The sequence below is a fragment of the Nerophis ophidion genome, linkage group LG17 (assembly GCF_033978795.1).
Source record: "Nerophis ophidion isolate RoL-2023_Sa linkage group LG17, RoL_Noph_v1.0, whole genome shotgun sequence".
NCBI lineage: Eukaryota > Metazoa > Chordata > Actinopteri > Syngnathiformes > Syngnathidae > Nerophis > Nerophis ophidion.
This window is the reverse complement of record NC_084627.1, coordinates 6,513,403-6,534,554: the sequence shown is the minus strand read 5'-3', so window position 1 is coordinate 6,534,554 and position 21,152 is coordinate 6,513,403. Positions and strand designations below refer to the sequence as shown.

Sequence of the window (21,152 nt, the reverse complement as noted above, 5' to 3'; positions counted from 1 at the left end):
ACACACACAGCAAAATGAGCTAATGTAAAGCTAAAAGATAATTAGCCTTCACATCATCTCAACCCAGAACTGTGAGCGAGCTGAGCTGCAGTTTAAGTTTCTAGAATGTCAACGGGCTCATAGTGATGTTTGTAATAGTTGTGACTGGAAAGTGTTTTTTATTATTTGGGGAGTGTACGATGTCCGCTGCTAAACGCACATATCTGCTCGACAATGAAGCATTTACAACATGCGTTCAGAATACGCACTGCTGATTGGCCGTTAAATCGCTCTGAATACGCACTGCTGATTGGCTTTGTATGTAACCAATCAGATGGTTGTGTGGGCGGGACAATGCTGGGTGCTCACTGCTCGGACAGAGGCAGAAAGCAGAGCAGCTTGTTAAGACTTTAGAATACAAACTCGTTCGATACACCCTCGTACCGAACCGAACCCCCCGTACTGAAACGGTTCAATACAAATACACGTCCCGTTACACCCCTAGTAAACAGTAGGCTTGCTGGTATAATCCTGCACAGAACAATCCACCTTTTATTGACCATGATCCTGTCTGTGTCTGTCCATGGCAAAAGTCAAGTTTGTCATGACAAACATAATGTTGTGCCTCGTCCCCTTACACCAGGACCGTCCAAAGTGTGGTCCGGGGGCCATTTGCGGCCCACAGGTAATTTTTTAAGGGCCCCACGGCTCATTGTAAAAATACCATTTAAAAAAATTTAAATAAACATAAAAAATGTTTATAAAAAAAACCAACAGGTGAAATGTAACAAGAAAATGTTGCAATGTTGACTCTAATAACTCAAAGCTGCCATGCAGGCTGTCTCCTTCTTTAAAAAATAATAATGAATCAAAATCAATGACATTATGAATTATTGACCTATTCAAGGCTCCAATAACGTCACATTAAATATTCCACTTTGAGATGTTCTTTGGGGAAAATGTTGCATATTTTGTGTTTGCTATGTAAGCTGTTTTTTTGGTTTCTGTTTTAAAAAGGGCCTAAAACAAACAAACAAAAAAGATAAACAACAATACAATTTATAATCTGAAGTTGATCTAGAGGTTATTGTGTTAAAAGTAAACAGTTAATAAAATGTATAATATATTTTTAACACTTTAATGAGTAGAACCCTTTTGGATCCCAAATAATTGCTGTGTAATTTGTTTTTAAGTTTCATTGCTAAAAAATAATAACAATGAATTAAAATCAATGTTGTTATGAGTTATTGAGCTTTTTAAGGCTCCAATTATTATATAATCTCAAATATTCCACTTAAAAATGTATTGGGTAAAAATATTACATATTTTGTGTTTTTTTAAAAGAAAAAAAAAAACAGTATTAGATAGATAGATAGATAGTACTTTATTTATTCCATCAGGAAAATTACAATTTTCAGCACAATCCCATTCAAGATCAGACAAACATTACAGGGAGACAGAACAGGATCGCTGACGGGTCTGCCGGCTTCCAGCGCCCCTTACAAATAAGATGACATACAGGTAAACGGGGATTGAAGATTAAAATAAAATAAAATAAAAATCGGTCTTAGCCTGGGCCCTGGAGGGGGGGTGCAGACTGAGGCCAAGGGGAAAAAATAAATAAATAAATAAATAAAAAAACAACGACTCATAGCCATAGTACACATCCCTCTTCCATGTGTGTAAGAGGGAAACATCAAAGAACACAGAGGACATTAAAGACATTAAAGCAGCAGATACAACCAGACACTTCTACATACAGCTATGAATAAAAAGTAAAAGATACATATCCACTGTGGTGGCCTCTGCGGTGTTCCACACCATCGTCCGCTGGGGTGAAGGGAGCATGGCCAGAGACAGAAGCAGACCCAACAAAGCAACCAAGTTTGACACCCCTGATCTAGAGATTTAAAGGCCTACTGAAAGCCACTACTACCGACCATGCAGTCTGACAGTGTATATATCAATGATGAAATATTAACATTGCAACACATGCCAATACGGCCGCTTTACTTTACTAAATTACAATTTTAAATTTCCCGCGGAGTTTCTTGTTGAAAACTTCGCGGGATGATTACGTGTGTTCGGGACGTTTCGGGTTGGAGGGGACATACTATCTCAGCACCAGTTACGGCTAAAAGTCGTCTCTTTTCATCGCGCAATTACACAGTAATTTGGACATCTGTGTTGCTGAATCTTTTGCAGTTTGTTCATTGTTCAATTAATAATGGAGACTAAAAAGAACAATGCTGTTGGTGGAAAGCGGTGTATTGTAGCTGTCTTTAGTACCGAGACACAGCCGGTGATTGTTTGTTGTGAAGCTTTAACACTTCTCTATGTCAACCAGCATGTTTTTGGATGGGAAAATTGTGAAATATATCTTACCGGAGACATCGGTGATTTATTCGTCCTCCTGCAGTAGCTGTCAAAAAAGGCAGCTATGAGCTTGGCTCCTCGGCTTATCTCTGAGACACTGGCGTGTTCACCGCAGCTATCCGACCTCGAGGTATGTCTTTACAATCTCACTAAAACACTATTAAAACAATAAGCAGATAAGGGATCTTCCAGAATTATCCAGTAAATGTGTCTAATTACATCTGAAACGCCCACACTGCCGCCGTCCGGAGCCGTCGCTTTTTTTTTTTTTTTTTTCTTTATTTTCTAGTCCTTCACTATCAATATCCTCAGCCACGAATCTTTCATCCTCGCTCAAATTAATGAGGAAATTGTCGGGTTTTTTTCGGTCCGAAAAGCTCTTTTTGTTGGGGGCTCTCATGATAAACAATGTGAGGATGTGGGAGCCCTCACACGGGTGACGTCATCGTCTGCTACTTCCGGTAAAGGCAAGGCTTTTTTTTTTTATTAGCGACCAAAAGTTGTGAACTTTATCGTGGATGTTCTCTACTAAATCCTTTCAGCAAAAATATGGCAATATCGCAAAATGATCAAGTATGACACATAGAATGGACCTGCTATCCTTTAAACCTTGAATAATAATACAAATAATAATACTGAATAATAACACATTTTTTATATTTTTTCGACCAAAACCTTTTAGGGTCCCCGGGATCAAGCCTGAGTGGAGGCCCAAATGTATATTTTTTGTACATATATATTTTGTTGTCATTAAATACAAATAATAAATAAAACACTGGTGAGAAGTAATAATGTATCCAAGCCGTTAAATACAAATAATAATGAATAAAACACTGGTGAGAAGCACTGGTGTTTAAAAGTCATTAAATACAAATAATAATAATAAATAAAACACTGGTGATAACCACTGATGTTTACAAGTCATTAAATACAAATAATAATAAATAAAACACTGGTGAGAACCACTGATGTTTACAAGTCATTAAATACAAATACATAAAACACTGGTGAGAACCACTGATGTTTACAAGTCATTAAATACAAGTAATAATAAGTAAAACACAGGTGAGAACCACTGATGTTTACAAGTCATTAAATACAAATGATAAATAAAACACTGGTGAGAAGCACTGATGTTTACAAGTCATTAAATACAAGTAATAATAAGTAAAACACAGGTGAGAACCACTGATGTTTACAAGTCATTAAATACAAGTAATAATAAGTAAAACACAGGTGAGAACCACTGATGTTTACAAGTCATTAAATACAAATGATAAATAAAACACTGGTGAGAAGCACTGATGTTTACAAGTCATTAAATACAAATAATAAATAAAACACTGGTGAGAGGTAATAATGTATCCAAGCCGTTAAATACAAATAATAATAAATAAAACACTGGTGAGAACCACTGATGTGTACAAGTCATTAAATACAAATAATAATAAATAAAACACTGGTGAGAACCACTGATGTTTACAAGTCATTAAATACAAATAACAAATAAAACACTGGTGAGAAGCACTGGTGTTTACAAGTCATTAAATACAAATAATAATAATAAAAACTCTGGTGAGAAGCACTGGTGTTTACAAGTCATTAAATACAAATAATACATACTGGTGAGAAGCACTGGTGTTTACAAGTCATTAAATACAAATAATAATAATAAAAACACTGGTGAGAAGCACTGGTGTTTACAAGTCATTAAATACAAATAATAATAATAAAAACACTGGTGAGAAGCACTGGTGTTTACAAGTCATTAAATACAAATAATAATAATAAAAACACTGGTGAGAAGCACTGGTGTTTACAAGTCATTAAATACAAATAATACATACTGGTGAGAAGCACTGGTGTTTTAGTCATTAAATAAATTTAATAAATAAAACACAGGTGAGAAGCACTGGTGTTTATTAGTCATTAAAGAAAATTAATAAATAAAACACAGGTGAGAAGCACTGGTATTTATTAGACATTAAAGAACATTTATAAATATTAAAGCTGCAAGCAGCGTTGGTCGGGTCCGCCGTTGGCCGCCGCCGCCGCCGCCGTGTCCCGAGTCCCGATCTTAGTCAGACCAACATAGAGGTCTTTGTTTCATGTCTCTACGACATTCCTAACAGAAGTTACAAGCAGTTTTGTCTGGAAAAAGGTGACGGCTTTTTACAAAACTTTTATTTTGAAGGGGTAATTGCCAACTTCCTGTTGATTTTAACTGAAAGATGCCACCTATCAAAATGTAGGTCTAAGTGAGACCTACATAGAGGTTTTTGTTTCATGTCTGTCCGACGTTCCTACCAGAAGTTACAAGCAGTTTTATCCGTTTCCTCTTCCTAGGAGCAGTTTTTTCTGTGTTTCTTTCAAAAATTGCAATAGAGCGCAATTTTGAGTTTTAAGGTTTGGTTTTTTCACTAGATCGCAATTTCTGCCAGTCCTGATGTGTGTGGCAAGTTTGGTGAGTTTTGAAACATTTTAAGGGGGTCAAATTACAGCTCAAAGAGGCAAAAATAGCATTTTTTGCGTAAATGTTGCTTTGAATGAGTTTTTGCAAAATTTCTGTTGATTTTGGGTATAGACGTTTTTTTATTGGAAATGTAGGTCTTAGTCAGACCTACACAGAGGTGTTTGTTTCATGTCTCTACGACATTCCTAACGGAAGTTACAAGCAGTCTGTGTTTTGTCTCTTACTAGGGGGCGCTAGCGCGCAATTTTCATTTTTGGGGTTTGGTTGCTTAATAAGTTGGCCTGCCGCTCCATACCAATGTGAGTGTCAAATTTGGTGAGTTTTGAAGCATGTTAAGGGGGTCAAATTAGGGTGCGAAGGTGCGAGCGCGCCTTGGGTTGCTGTCCCCGAGCCCCACGGCAGGAGAAGCCTTGGTGACACTATTTAATGCATTGTGAAAGTAATGCAGTTGTTGTATTGAAGTGAAAATATCTAGCTTCCTGTTGATTTTTGCCAAAGTATGTCAATTATTCAAATGTAGGTCTAAGTCAGACCTACATAGTGGTTTTTGTTTCATGTCTCTCTGACATTCCTACCGGAAGTTACAAGCAGTTTTGTCTTTGTTTTCTTCCTAGGAGCTGTTTGTCTGTGTTGTATTCCTAGGGGGCGCTAGAGCACAATTTTGAGTTTTGGAGTTTGGTTTTTTCATCAGCTCGCAATTGTTGCCAGTCCTGATGTGTGTGCCAAGTTTGGTGAGTTTTGAAGCATTTTAAGGGGGTCAAATTACAGCTCAAATAGGCAAAAATGACATTTTTTATGAAAATTTGCGCAGGGGTTCTTTGAAGGCGCGTAAAATCAAAACCGGAAAACTTATCACAATTTTGTCCGACCACTTTTTTTAAAAGGGTTCAATCTCTCTCCTGTGCGAGTTTGAAGCCGAAACGACAAACGCACTGGGAGGAGTTTTGATTTGAAAAAGGTGACGGGTTTTCACGAAAACTTTTATTTTGAAGGGGTTATTGCCAACTTCCTGTTGATTTTTTCTGCTAGCTGTCAATTATTAAAATGTAGGTCTAAGTAAGACCTACATAGAAGTTTTTGTTTCATGTCTTTCCGACATTCCTACCGGAAGTTACAAGCAGTTTTGTCTGTGTTTTCTTCCTGGAAGCAGTTTTTTCTGTGTTTCATTCAAAAAATTTTGTAGAGCGCAATTTTGAGTTTTATAATTTTTTTTTTTCATTAAATCACAATTTCTGCCAGTCCTGATGTGTCTGCCAAGTTTGGTGAGTTTTGAAGCATTTTAAGGGGGTCAAATTACAGCTCAAAGAGGCAAAAATAGCATTTTTTTGTGAAAATTTTGCTTTGGAAGGGTTTTGCAAAATTTCTGTTGATTTTAGGTATAGGAGTTTCTGATGGGGAATTTAGGTCTAGGTCAGTTCTACATAGAGGATTTTGTTTCATGTCTCTACGACATTCCTACCGGAAGTTACAAGCAGTCTGTTTTTTGTTTCCTTTTAGGGGGCGCTAGAGCGCAATTTTCATTTTTGGGGTTTGGTTGCCTAATATGTTGTGGTGTCACGGTAGACCGACGTGTGTGTCAACTTTGGTGAGTTTTGAAGCATGTTAAGGGGGTGAAATTGGGGCGCGACGGTGCGGAATAATAAAGAATAATAATAAAACGCTACAGATTCAATAGGGTCCTTGCCATGGCAAAGGACAGAGTCCTTTGCTGGCAGGGCGGACCCTAAAAACACAGGTGAGAAGCACTGATGTTTACAAGTTTTTAAATACAAATAAATAAAACACAGGTGAGAAGCACTGACGTATACAAGTCATTACATACAAATAATAAATACAACACTGGTGAGAAGCACTGACGTATACAAGTCGTTACATACAAATAATAAATACAACACTGGTGAGAAGCACTAATGTATACAAGTCAATAAATACAAATAATCATTTACTGGTTGAAAGTGATGTTTAATACATGTAAACTTAGTATTTAGTACACCACTGATACTTTGTGTACTGCAGAATGTTTGTGATGACAAGCAAAAAAACTAAAGAACTTTGGGAGGGTAAAAAAAGTTGTTCTCTACACCCACAAAATGTGCTGAAAAGTCAAACCGTAGTCTTAATACCAAGTACGGACTGTAGACAGGGTTATCTGTCCTCTTGTTATAAAAATAATAATATATATAAATAAATACTAAATATGGGACCATCCGACTTTAATTAAAGAAACATAACCTGTTATTGGGGTGATATGAGTGTGATATTCTACACTCGGACCTTGCGGAGAGAATGAGCATGTTCAGTGGAAGGCTCAGACTCCCAAAATGCAACACGGAACGACACAGGAGGTCCTTCCTACCGACAGCCATCAGACTGTATAATGCATATGTTCCTTGACTGCACTTAAATGTAGAATATATTTATATTATCCATATATTATATATTGTATATAATATATGTTATATATTATTTATTGTTAATATTTTTTTATTGTGAGCCAACTGTGGTGCTGGATTTCCCCCAGGGATCAATAAAATACTTTCTATTCTCTTCTATATTTCATAATGACTGGTGATAATGTTTTTTGCCAAATGGCCCGGCCCTAGGCTGCAATATATATCACATTGTAGATTGTCAGCCATCATTAATGGTGAGGGTGGCATCCTCTTCAATGGTGAATCCATTCTGAATGGAAGATGATTTGGTATTAAACTATATGGGTGGTGTAACGTCCACGCCAGTGGCCCTAACGGAAAAAGCCCAGTGTGGTTTATCAGCACAACATGTTTCCACAAGATGAAACCACAGAGGGTGGGGACATCATGGTCTTCGAGTAAAGTTACTCAACTTAGACACGAATACTGCATTTTGTGATCACTTCTTTGTCTGCGTCTGAGAGTGTAGGCTGTGTGTTTTGTGTACGTGACCTACTTCTGACTCTCCAAACCAAAACACTTCCCTCGTCTTTTTACCTCCACTGAAGGGAGATTTCAAGCAGAGATGTGACAGTGCCTCAGCATGAATTCATGCCCAAGGAGGGCTGGTTGACACGATCCATGATGTTTTGGCAAAGTCTGTATCATTTTCACCGCTAAAATACAGTAGCCCCAGCATCGGTGTTCATGTGCATCGCCACAACATGATAGACCAATACTGCTTGTAGTACACATTACAATTCATTTAATAGCAATTACTAGGCATATAACAGTATCGAACCTCTTGGTACAGTATTACGCTATTAAGGCCACAGTGCACTATTATTGCGGTGTATGTCAAAAAAAGACTTAAAAATGTTATGTTGTGTCAGGAATGTTTACGATAAACACACTTACTGTAATTGAACACAAACATAACATAGCTACAAAGTATTTGTAAGTGCAAATAATTGTTTAGGAACATCTGTTTAAAGCAAATATTACAAATACTAACTTACAGTTGATGTCTTTAAAGTGACAATGTAAACATTTAATGTAAAACCAGTGTGTTAGTTAAGGTGGTGTCTCTCCGGCGAACAGACCAGGGAAGGGGGTGGGTGGGTGTTATGTAGGGATGGGCGATATATACGATAGATCGTGGGTTTGTCTCTCTGCGATATAGAAAATGACTATATCGTAACATTCGAGTATACGTTCTCACGCACTAGCTTTTAGCCGCGGGCATTCAGGCTCTTCTCACTCTTTCCTGTGTCTACTCACAGACAAGCAGGCGCACATTCTTACATACGTCACATCATAGGTCACATGCGTGTCCGCCCTCGCAGGGCAGAGAGGTAGCAGAATGGGTTATATTAGCTGCTAACGTAGCCGTACGAGAGAATGAAAGTGCGGATCTGGTAACAAATGAAGGAAGACTTAATTCCCAATAAAAACAGCTGGGTTTCCATCGTCTGGCGGTGGTTCGTCTTCAAGTGGGAATATGTCGGACAGACAACCGTAATTTGTCAAGTGTGGGGCACGAGCGTTGCTATAAAAAGTAGCATTACTGCTAATATGTAGCATCATTTGAAAAGTCACTCGCTAGAGAATGAAGAGAATTTCATAACGTTCATCGTAACATACCACATAGTGAAGGACGAATACTATTTGATTTCTTATTATGCAACTCATTTTTATTTGACACTTAAAATGTCTCTGACAATCTTACACTTTGTTTTGGAAATGACATGAATGTTTGTGCCATTGCTTAATAACTTTAATAAATACACTTTTGGTCAATTGACGTAGTTTAAAAGTAGCATATATGAATGCAGTATGAAGAAGAATGTTTTAATGTAGGCACATAGAATCATCATACTGCGGTGATTATATGCATCAAGTGTTCATTCAAGGCCAAGGCAAAATATCGTAATATATATATCGTATAAAAAGGCAATATCGCCCAGCCCTAGTGTAAGGATCGGTGTAACTCGACCTGTCGCCATCACGTCTCCACCTCGTAGCTGCCACCACATAGCCTGGGGGGGCAAAAGACTACAGACTGTGGTGAAGTAGGCCGGCTTCGTCGCATGAAGAAGCCTAAAATTTTGGGCTGTGTTTTTCGCTCCATTTGCTGAATGGCGATATACGATATCCATCTCGATATTTTTTCCATAAAGTAAAAACAAAACAGTCCTAGTTACCTGAAATACTAAGTATGTCATTATTATGCCACATGCTGACATATGTTCAACTCATCATGCTTAATTTATTACAGCAATTGGGAAGCCTGTAGTTTTATTTTTTTATGTAAATGTGATAGCAGGGACCATGCCATTCAAAACTAGGCTGCTAAATTACTAATGTTTAATGTAACTATAGCTGAAAAAATAGTACAATAGCAATAGGTGAGACTATTCATCCCTGAACACCATGAAGTTCATGTAGGCTTTATGATGCACTTACATTACTATATAAACTATCAGAGACAGAAACTCTTCATTTAACATCATCTTCTTTTTTGCTGCTTCAACACAGCTCAAGCAACACTCCGTAACACACACACTGCACAATGAGCTAACGTTACGCTAAAAGCTAATTAGCATTCACCTCAAGCCGGAACTGCAAGCGAGCTGAGCTGCAGTTTGTTTCTAGAAGGTCAACAGGCTCATAGTGATGTTAGTAGTAGTTGATTTGGAAGTGTTTTGTATAATTTGGGGAGAGTACGCTGCCTTATGCTCACCTGCTGAACACCTATCTGCTCGACGCTGAAGCGCTGACTCCATGCGCTCTGGAACGCACTGCTGATTGGTTTTTACCGCTTTGAATACGCACTGCTGATTGGCTGTTACCGCTATGGTTGTAACCAATCAGATGGTTGTGTGGGTGGGACAATGCTGGGTGCTGTTTCGGGGACAGAGGCAGAAAGCAGAGCAGCTCGTTGAGAATTTAGCTTAGGCGGCTACTTCATATGTCCGTGTGGAAACTTGTTCGGTACTTCTCCGAACCGAAACCCCCATACCAAAACGGTTCAATACAAATACACGTACCGTTACACCATTAGTGTGTGTGTGTGTGTGTGTGTGTGTGTGTGTGTGTGTGTGTGTGTGTGTGTGTGTGTGTGTGTGTGTGTGTGTGTGTGTGTGTGTGTGCACACACACACACACACACACACACACACACACACAGTGGGGCAAAAAAGTATTTAGTCAGCCAGCGATTGTGCAAGTTCTCCCACTTCAAATGATGACAGAGGTCTGTCATTTTCATCATAGGTACACTTCAACTGTGAGAGACAGAATGTGGGAAAAAAAATCCAGGAATTCACATTGTTGGAATTTTAAAGAATTTATTTGTAAATCATGGTGGAAAATAAGTATTTGGTCAAGCATTCAAAGCTCTCACTGATGGAAGGAGGTTTTGGCTCCAAATCTCAGGATACATGGCCCCATTCATTCTTTCCTTAACACGGATCCATTGTCCTGTCCCCTTAGCAGAAAAACAGCCCCAAAGCATGATGTTTCCACCTCCATGCTTCACAGTAGGTGTGGTGTTCTTGGGATGCAACTCAGTATTCTTCTTCCTCCAAACACCACCAGTTGAGTTTATAGCAAAATGGATACATGGATGATACAGCAAAGGATTGGGAGAATGTCATGTGGTCAGATGAAACCAAAATAGAACTTTTTGGTATAAACTCAACTGGTGGTTATGATGCACTTACATTATTATATCAACTATCAGAGACAGAAACTCTTCATTTAACATAATGTCCTTTTTTTGCTGCTTCAACACAGCTCAATCAACACAGAAAAAAGTCAAGTGAAATATCTTAGTTTTTAACTGTAAGTCAATATTGCTTGTCTTTCTCTCAGACAGACAGGGCTTTGCTGTCCGTAACACACACGCACTCACGCACACACACCACACAGTGAGCTAACGTTAAGCTAATAGCTAATTTGCCTTCACCTCAAGGACTGCGAGCGAGCTGAGCTGCCGCTTGTTTCTAGAACGTCAATGAGCTCATAGTGATGTTACTAGTAGTTGACTGGGAGGTGGTTATTATCATTTGGGGAGAGTCCGCTGCCTTACCTGCTAAAAACACCTTTCTGCTCGCTCCATGTTACATGCGCTCAGAATGCGCACTGCTGATTGGTTGTTACTGCTCTGCGTGTAACCAATCAGATGGTTGTGTGGGTAGGACAATGCTGGGTGCTGGAGAGACGTACTGACAGGCAGATGCAGAACTAAACAGAGCAGCTTGTTAAGACTTTTTGTGTGTGTGTGTGTGTGTGTGTGTGTGTGTGTGTGTGTGTGTGTGTGTGTGTGTGTGTGTGTGTGTGTGTGTGTGTGTTAAAACTTTAGTTTGGGCGGCCAAAGCCTGCGGGTAACCCTTATATATATATATATATATATATATATATATATATATATATATATATATATATATATATATATATATATATATATATATATATATATATATATATATATATATATATATATATATATATATATATATATATATATATATATATATATATATATATATATATATAAACATATAAACATGAAGCACCATGTTGCTACAATGATTTAGTGGGCCAATATTGCTAGCATGCAAGCGAGAAGAGGAGATGAATGATCATGACTAATGCAGAAAGGAAGGAAGAATGGGGGAGGAGCAGAAGTATGCCTCTAAGCTGAAAGACTCCTTTTCTCCTGGGATTCCCTCTCTTTCCTCTTGTGTTGATTCCACTCTGACCATGCTGGCTTTCACTTGGTCCTGGCTGCACCAGGAGTCTGTCTATAGTCAGCCATTATGTTGGTATTGGCCTGACTCCTCACAAATAGTCCATTTTAGTGCACAGCAACTCCTCCTTTTCTCCGTAGCTTTTTTTATTGGCCTTGTCGGACCTGTATTGAGTAGGAAAAGTTGGTGAATGACAGGAGAAGAAAGGTGTGGCAGCACAGGATGACTCGTGCAGCAAGTGACATGCAGGCCTGTGCCTCCCGTAACAATGATGGCCTTTGCTTTTTTAAATGCCTGGACCATGCATTCACATACACAGGCGCGTTTGGCTCCATCCAGAAGTGTCAAAAAGTTAATCAAAGTCAATCAAAAAGTTTGCAAATAGAGGGGGTTGTACATCGAGGTTCACACACAGGCACATTTGGCTCAATTGAAAAGTTTGCAAATAGAGGGGTTTGTAATAATTAATGTAATATCAATATAATTAAGTTTTTCCTGTTTATTTTTAAATCAATGGTTAACCTTTTTACTCTTATTTTACCACCATTGTGTGCTTTTTCTGTCAAATAAAATGTTAATGAAATGCAAACATCCTCATATGTATGGGTAAAATACATATTTGACCCATATCATAATTTTTTATTAATAACTTTTAATGTCCTTTGTGTTCTTTGATGTTTCCCTCCTACACACATGTAAGAGGTATGTGTGCTATGGCTGTGAGTTGTTTTTTCCCTTGGCCTCAGTCTGGACCCCCTCTCCAGGGGCCGAGGCTTTGACCCACCACATTGTTTCCCTGTATCTCACTTTCTTTGTATGGGGCGCCGGAAGTTGGCAGACCCCTTAGCAATCCTGTTCTGTCTCCCTGTAATGTTTGTCTGCTCTTGAATGGGATTGTGTAGAACATTTTAATTCCGCTCAGGGATTAATAAAGTAATCTGATTCTGATAAATCAAAGCATAATAATTGTGTAAATGTATCAATAAGTGTTTTAAGTACATTATACTTGTGTACGGTTCTTTTTGAGACCTTTATTTTGTTAGCATAGTCAGGCCGGATGTGATGCTCCGTGCTATTATTGTGAAGGGGAAGTGTGCTGTGCTGTTGTTTTCAAGAATTCCACTGTTTGTACATTGATGTTACATCCATGTGTTGTGTGCGTGTGTATGATTGTTTGTACATTGATGTTCCATCCTTGTGTGTGTGTGTGTGTGTGTGTGTGTGTGTGTGTGTGTGTGTGTGTGTGTGATTGTTTTTACACTGGTGTCACATCCATGTGTTGTCTGTGTATGATTGTTTGTACATTGATGTCACATCCATGTGTTGTGTGTGTGTGTATGATTGTTTGTACATTGATGTTAGAAACGTGTGCGGCGGTCCATGACGGCGTACGTGTGTGGTGGTCCATTACATCGCCTACTAGGAATTAAAAACTGTCTTTTTTTCATACATGTTGTATTATTCACACGGCTATGTTATTTATTGTATGTATAAATAATATTTCAATGAAAGGACAGACAGTGTTAGCATGTGGACGACATGCCAGAATGCAGAAAGGCATGCCTTTTTCCCCTCCATCATGATGGAAAGTGAGAGGTAGCCATCAGTGCAGTGGACGCTGCATGCATGCATGCACACAGTGTTGTTTGAGCATCTCCATGGAGACACAGGTGGGATGCACCAAGCTGTGTGGATGGATCAGGATGTCTTGATATGGAACATCCATCAACATCTGCTTGAAATAAATCTTATCTCCCCAAACAATACAAGTCAAGCTGGGATACTTGGCAGCTCATACCTGGAACTTGTATTGACAAACATGTCATCAGCACATTTGAACAAGACATAGCATACACACCTCCTCCACAATAGGCCTTTTAAGACTGGGGACCATTACAAAGTAATACAAGTCATCAAATAGATTCTGTGAAAATGAAGGCTTTGAATGACATTAAAGGCCTACTGAAAGCCACTACTAGCGACCACGCAGTCTGATAGTTTATATATCAATGATGAAATATTAACATTGCAACACATGCCAATACGGCCACTTTAGTTTACTAAATTGCAATTTTAAATTTCCCACAAGAGTTTCTTGTTGAAAAGGTGGCAGAATGATGACGCGTGCGTGTGACGTCACAGACTGTAGAGGACATAATAGCGCAGTACCATTTGCGGCTAAAAGTCGTCTCTTTTCATCGCATAATTACACAGTATTCTGGACATCTGTGTTGCTGAATCTTTTGCAATTTGTTCAATTAATAATGGAGAAGTCAAAGCAGAAAGATGGAGTTGGGAAGCTTTAGCCACACAAACACACAGTGATTCCTTGTTTAAAATTCCCAGAGGTGAAGCTTTACTATGGATCAGACCGGTACCACTTGTCAACCGGCAGGTTTCGGTGAGAAAATTGTGGTAAAAAGTCGCCTCTTACCGGAGATCAGCTGAGCTTGCGCCGTCCATGCAGCTGCCGTCGATTTTTATCTATTTATTTTATTTATTATAAACAATGTGAGGACGTGAGGAGCCCTCACCCTTGTGACGTCATCGTCTGCGACTTCCGGTAAAGGCAAGGCCTTTTTATCAGCACCAAAAGTTGCGAACTTTATCGTGGATGTTCTCTACTAAATCCTTTCAGCAAAAATATGGCAATATCGCATAATGATCAAGTATGACACATAGAATGGACCTGCTATCCCCATTTAAATAAGAATATCTCATTTCAGTAGGCCTTTAAAAAGCATTGAAAGTAGAGAGGCTATTGTAAAGATAATAAAAATGCTTTCAAGATGCAGCTCATGGAAATCTGGGCCCAATGTTGTCTTGGAAGCACTCTCAACCTGCGTCATGGTTTCATATACAAGTAGGGATGCACCCATTCCACCGGTAGAAAAGTGGTGGGTTCCAGCCTCTTCCGTGGATAAAGTTGAGTTGTCAGCGTGCAGAGTTAACCCTTATACAACGTGCCATCCTTCCAAGTCCTTGTCTATGACCACTCTGCTGGAAACAACTCTGGGGATACATGTTGTTGTATTAAAATGTGTCTTTTAAAATTGAAGACCACAAATTCTTGTTAACTGTTTTTAGTCCGGCTCCAGTCTGCATGGTACTACAGGTGCACTACACTTTAGGGATGCACCATCATCAACATTGGATCATTTTTACACCTTCAAACAGATAGCCACTGACTAGGCTTGACTTATGTGCTATACTGCTACTAGTATAGTATCACAGTACTCATTCATCATATTCACTACTATACTGGTATAGTATCACAGTACTCGTTCATCATATTCACTACTATACTGGTATAGTATCACAGTACTCATTCATCATATTCACTACTATACTGGTATAGTATCACAGTACTCATTCATCATATTCACTACTATACTGGTATAGTATCACAGTACTCATTCATCATATTCACTACTATACTAGTATAGCATCACATTACTCATTCATCATATTCAGTACTATACTAGTATATTATCACAGTACTCATTCATCATATTCACCACTATACTACTATAGTATCACAGTACTCATTCATCATATTCACTACTATACTGGTGTAATATCACAGTACTCATTCATCATATTCAGTACTATACTAGTATAGCATCACAGTACTCATTCATCATATCCACTACTATACTAGTATAGTATCACAGTACTCAGTCATCATATTCACTACTATACTGGTATAGTATCACAGTACTCATGTGATACTATACTAGATACTATAGTATCACAGTACTCATTCATCATATTCACTACTATACTAGATACTATAGTATCACAATACTCAGTCATCATATTAGTATTGTACTCTATTTGAAAAGTACCACTTCCCCATATTTATTTAGTTTTCTAACAGGCATGGAGGACTGTTGTCGTCACGTGGTGACATTGTTGGTTTTACCAGCAGAGGAGCATTTTGGGCAGTACACACACAGAGTACTTACAAGCAGACAGTGTGTAGACGGAAAATGGAGAATGGACGCATTTTGGTGTGAAAAGTAAAGATAAAGGTGAAGTTTGCTGCGGTCGCCTCTATTAACACTAGGTCTTGCCTCAGCGCCACACTTCCTCACCAGTCCTAAGACTTTACGTTTGCTGTGTTTTCCTATTAACGCTAGGTCTCGCCTCAGCATCACAGGCAGCTCTAAACTGCCTCTATAGAGGGACTTATCTATTTGATTGTGTTGAAGCTCTTCTTTTCCCCCTTGCTCGTGCACTTTCTGCAGAACAAATGTAGCAAATTAGTTTTCTTGTGACTGCTGCACCATGTTGCATTTCTGTGTACACAATAGGGCTGGGTATCATCAGGTACCTTGCGGTACGATAATATCACGATATTTTGCCCACGATAACGATAAGATCACGATACAAAGATTATGCGATAATTGATGTATTGAAAGAAATTTCATACACGATACATCATGATTTCAAAATTTATTGATGGCACTGAATCCACTTCACCAAAATATTTTCTGTCTGTGCAAATTAAAATTATTAAAAAAACTAAATGAATGCAGAAAATATACATTTCAGTGCTCCTGAACTTCTATGTAATCATGGACACATCAGTGCTTAACAATTAAAATCAATTTGTTTTATGAAAACTGGCACTTCACTCTATATAAAAAATGAACATTTCAGTCAGTGCATTACATTATCAACAACTGGGTGGTCTTGTGAAAACCTGAGAACACATTTTAACTTGTACTTACCACCATGTGTAAAGTTTAAATTAAATCTGCTCTATAGACTGTACATACATTTCAGTGCTAATACTAAGATTTGTTCTTTGTAAACTTGACAACTTGTACTTGGTGCTTAACAACTTCCGTCATGTTTAACCTTAACCTGTACTTCACACACATTTCAAAACGGCATGTTCTTCTTCAGGAAGAGCAACTGGTCAGCATGCTTTACAAACAAAGCAAGCAGTGGACTTTGTAATGCTGGCAGCCCTGGGGGATGCAGAAGGGAGCTTTGCTTTAAATACGGTGTTGATTGTAGGCTGGCTAACAGAAATGTTAGCATTAGCCTCGCTACTCGCCCTTTCCTCCGTGGCAAGCTCAGGATGATGGCGGACAAGATGCCTGTGCATGTTCTTTGTGTTGCCAGTGTACTTGACCTTCGCGAGACAGTTCTTGCAGATTGCGAACTCTTTATCAAGTGTTGTTCCATTGTCTGTGTAGTAAAAGCCGAAGTGGGCCCAGACTTTAGATTTAAAATTTGCCGGTGCATCTTTCATGTGTTTTTCTATGCTATTCGCTCCTCCGCTTTGCGCCATTCCCTCCATCTGCTGCTGCTGCTGCTTCTTCTTCTTCTTCTTCTTCTTCTTCTTCTTCTTCTTCTTTCCTTTCAAAGACTACTCTACACTCACTCTTATTCATGCTGAGCGCCATAATGTGGAGGCTGGAAGTAGTGACTCCATAAATCAAACAGGTTTTTGTGGGCGAATCTGTTTAAAACGGCTGTATGTTTATGTTTATAAATATCGATATTTGACGCTCGTGTATCGATAACGTGCCGCAAGAGGAAATATCGCAATATATCGTAGTATCGATGTTTTGGCACACCCCTAGTACACAACAGTATCATGACTTGACAAACGTGCCACCATGAATTTTTACCATGAATTAACGTGAACCCCAACTTAAACAAGTTGAAAAACTTACTCGGGTGTTACCATTTAGTAGTCCATTGTACAGAATATGTACTGAACTGTGCAATCTACTAATAAACGTTTCAATCAATCAATCAAACCATAGCGTAGGGCACTTATGGACAACTATTTTGAGTTGGGGCCACGTTGGCCAGTAAAAATGTATCTGGCGCCTGTGTGTGTGTGTGTGTGTGTGTGTGTGTGTGTACAGTATACACACACACGTACTGTATATTTGATAACAGAATATTTCTGTGTAACCGTGATTGATAATTGTGTGACGATATTCACCAGATTATTTTTCTTGTTGAGATTTTTAACATGACAATGCAATATTCTTTGCTGTTAAAATGATCACTTTTTGCTGTATGTGTGCTGAGTTCTTTTTTCTTTTTCTTTTTTTTCCTCTTTATCATGAAAAAGGGAGTTTTTTTGGGTTGGTGCACTAATTGTAAGTGTATCTTGTGTTTTTTATGTTGATTTAATAAATTAAAAAAAATAATAATAATAAAAAATTCTTCTGCCATCCGGTACCAATCGAGCTGCGGCCGGGTACCAGTCCTGCTGTAAACTACTTGCGGCTGCTGTCACCTGGATTACCGTAATAACCCCTATATCAGTGGGCCCCAACCGCCGGGTTGATTGGTACCGGGCCACAAAAGACTTTTTTATACATTTTTATTTTATTATTATTTTATTTGTTTATTAAATCAACATAAAAAACACAAGATACACTTACAATTAATGCACCAACCCCAAAAAAATCCCTTTTTCATGAGCCCCCCAAAAATCCCCTCCCCCTCTGTTTTTATATTGCTATTAATTTAAATGTATTATTTTTATCATGACTATTGTTATTTAACTTGTGGTTTATTTGTTACAAATGTTGGTGGTCCAATAAATACTCATGTTTTCAAATGAATGAACAATCGTGTTGTTCATCGTGATTACAATATCAAACAATACATTCCTCATTAGTTTGGCCCTAAGATCTACCCTTTACCCACCCCGCCATCAGTGTGTGAATGTGGAAATAGTGTCAAAGCGCTTTGAGTTCCTTAAAAGGGTAGAAAAGCGCTATACAAGTATAACCCATTTATCATTAGCTTTTGTATCCTGCTACGGTGTGTAGTGAAGCATGTTTGGCTAGTCCTCGTCCTGCAGGGATGATACTTGGAATAAAGTTATTTTATTTGTCGCCATGGAGACCAGGATTAGTGATTTTGAAGTAACTAAAACTCTATGGACAAACAGCCACTAGTGAGCGATGTTTAAAAGCACTGCCTGCAGAGCGGCTCTTGAGCGTTAATAGTTTCACCTTTATCGTTGCTTTTTAAGACAAAATACGTCCATCCTCTGTCTTCTGCCTCCACACTGTTTCTGCCTGTAAGTGGTCTGTGTGTGTGTCATCACGGTGCCATCCTGTCAAAAACAAGTACCGGTATTTTTCAAAGGCAGTATGGTACCTATTTAAATTATTAATACCACAATACTTTATTAGTACTGATATATTGTACAACTCTCGTGTTGTACTTGTGGCCTTTGAAAAAAACAACAAACCAACACTGTGGTGAAATGTTAGCTGCTAGCAAGCTATGTTTTGAAGCACTGCTTCAGTGTTAATAGCTTCATCTTCATGGTTAGATTTTTAGAAGCCTGAATACGTCTCTTCTGTCTCCACACTGCCAGACATTCATGTTAGCAGCATGAAATAATACTACGTGCCGTCGTGGGTTGATTATTAGCGTTAAGATGGTGTTGCTTGCGGTCCTCAGATGGAAGCGTGCGGAGAGTCGCTACACGCTGGAGAGGGCGGCCATCATCAGTCACTGGAACTGGCTGCAGGCGCACATCTCTGACTTGGAGTACCGTATCCGCCAGCAGACGGACATCTACCGACAGATCCGTGCTAACAAGGTGGGCTGTGGCTCGGCACCCCGCTGTGAAAGAAGGTGCTGATTGACCCACTTGACTCCACAGGGCCTGGTGGAGCTGGGAGGTGTCGGTTCTCAAGACGTCAAGACGGAGCCCGGAAACAGCCAAGTAATTCAAGTCTTGGTGGGCGGAGCAGGAAGAGGTCAGAGCTGTAAGATGTGTGCTGTGTTTGCTGCAGGACGCAGAGCACCCGGCCACAGCAGAACCTTGGAGAGGGCAGAATGGGCAGCCGGTCAACGGTGTCCTGAGCAGGTACAGGTGACATGACCATGACCTCCCTTCAAGTCCTAGTTTGTCTTGTCACGGCAGGATGGCAGAGTGCGTGGACAGCAGCTGTGTGGCAGCACGTACACGCCCCCTCCACGGCTGGCGCCGGCGAAGACTCATTCAGCCCAACACTGTGGCCAACCTCACCGCCAAGGTAAGGACAGTTCTCTTACCTTGCAGCTTCCAGGCTAAAAACTTTCAAATAAAGTTCCCACACCCCATAGAGCAGTGGGTCCGGGGACCGGTACCGGGCCGTGACGCATTTGCTACCGGGCCGCAGAGGAACATAAAATATTTTTTAAAGGACTGCTTTTTCTCCGAATTAACTTTGGCTTGTCCCACTTGACACACCAATAAGCTTATAATACATTTCCCTATAGGGAGTTAACATTTGTTAGAACTCTGACATGATTTTGGTTGGGTATCGTTTCAATTGGAACGATTACGATTCTTTGTTTCAATTCCGATTCCTGACGATTCTCGATTTCGATTCTTTTTGTACCATGTGTTTGCCAGGTAGTCCCTGGAAGGTGGTATGTATTTTGGGTTGAGAGTTTTCACCATATCCCTGCAAACATAAACAAACATGTAATGTTGCTGTTACTGTTTAGCCCAGTATCTATTAGCTTAGCTCTAACGTTATTGCTTAACTAACCTAAATGTTGGAGATTCCACCTCTGAAAAGGGATGCAGTCCTTTGACTATGTGTGCAGTGACCTTTCTGTGGCACCGACATCTTCCCCATTGCCGCTACGGTGAACAGAGTCAATGAGCACATCGCGGAGCCTGGTTAGCAGGTTGTAAAGTGTCTACGAAAAAATATGCGGGCTAATTTGTTAGCTGCCTCAACGTTGGCGCAAAACACATTTATTGCATATATATTATTTTACTTACCGGATTCGGACTTCAGTGCAGTCACCAAGGTGCCTGGCTGGGCGTCGGAGCCAGAGGAAGAGGCAGAGGAGGACGGTCGGCGCAGCGCGTCGAACACGGGACATGCATTTATTTGTACTGTATGAACTCGGGGGTGCTTCATCATGTTTGACGTGCACCCTCCTAAGCACGAAACAGTCCTGTCGCACGTGTTACATTTCGCCGATATTTCATTTTATTTAGTGAAATAATGCCACACTTTCGACCGCCGACGCCCGCTATCCATGCTTGACTGACTCGCTCGGCTATGCTAACACTTCCGGCGGTGGGCACTTCTTCGTTGGTTTCTTTTTCCGGTCGGCGGACTGGGTATCGGAAATAGGAATCGAAATTTAAACTTTTGAA

General features: G+C 39.5%; 1 protein-coding gene across 1 annotated transcript in view; it reads left to right on the top strand.

Moving 5' to 3' along the window:
- LOC133536642 (KAT8 regulatory NSL complex subunit 1-like) overlaps nucleotides 1–20,272 on the top strand; it is a 29,802-nt gene extending 9,530 nt beyond the window's left edge. Inside the window, exons 3-7 of the mRNA XM_061877263.1 lie at nucleotides 19,448–19,589; nucleotides 19,653–19,715; nucleotides 19,786–19,859; nucleotides 19,917–20,028; nucleotides 20,255–20,272. Of these exons, the coding sequence (XP_061733247.1) occupies nucleotides 19,448–19,589; nucleotides 19,653–19,715; nucleotides 19,786–19,859; nucleotides 19,917–20,028; nucleotides 20,255–20,272 (409 nt within the window). The remainder of the gene's footprint in view (nucleotides 1–19,447; nucleotides 19,590–19,652; nucleotides 19,716–19,785; nucleotides 19,860–19,916; nucleotides 20,029–20,254) is intronic.
- Nucleotides 20,273–21,152: the final 880 nt, after the last annotated feature.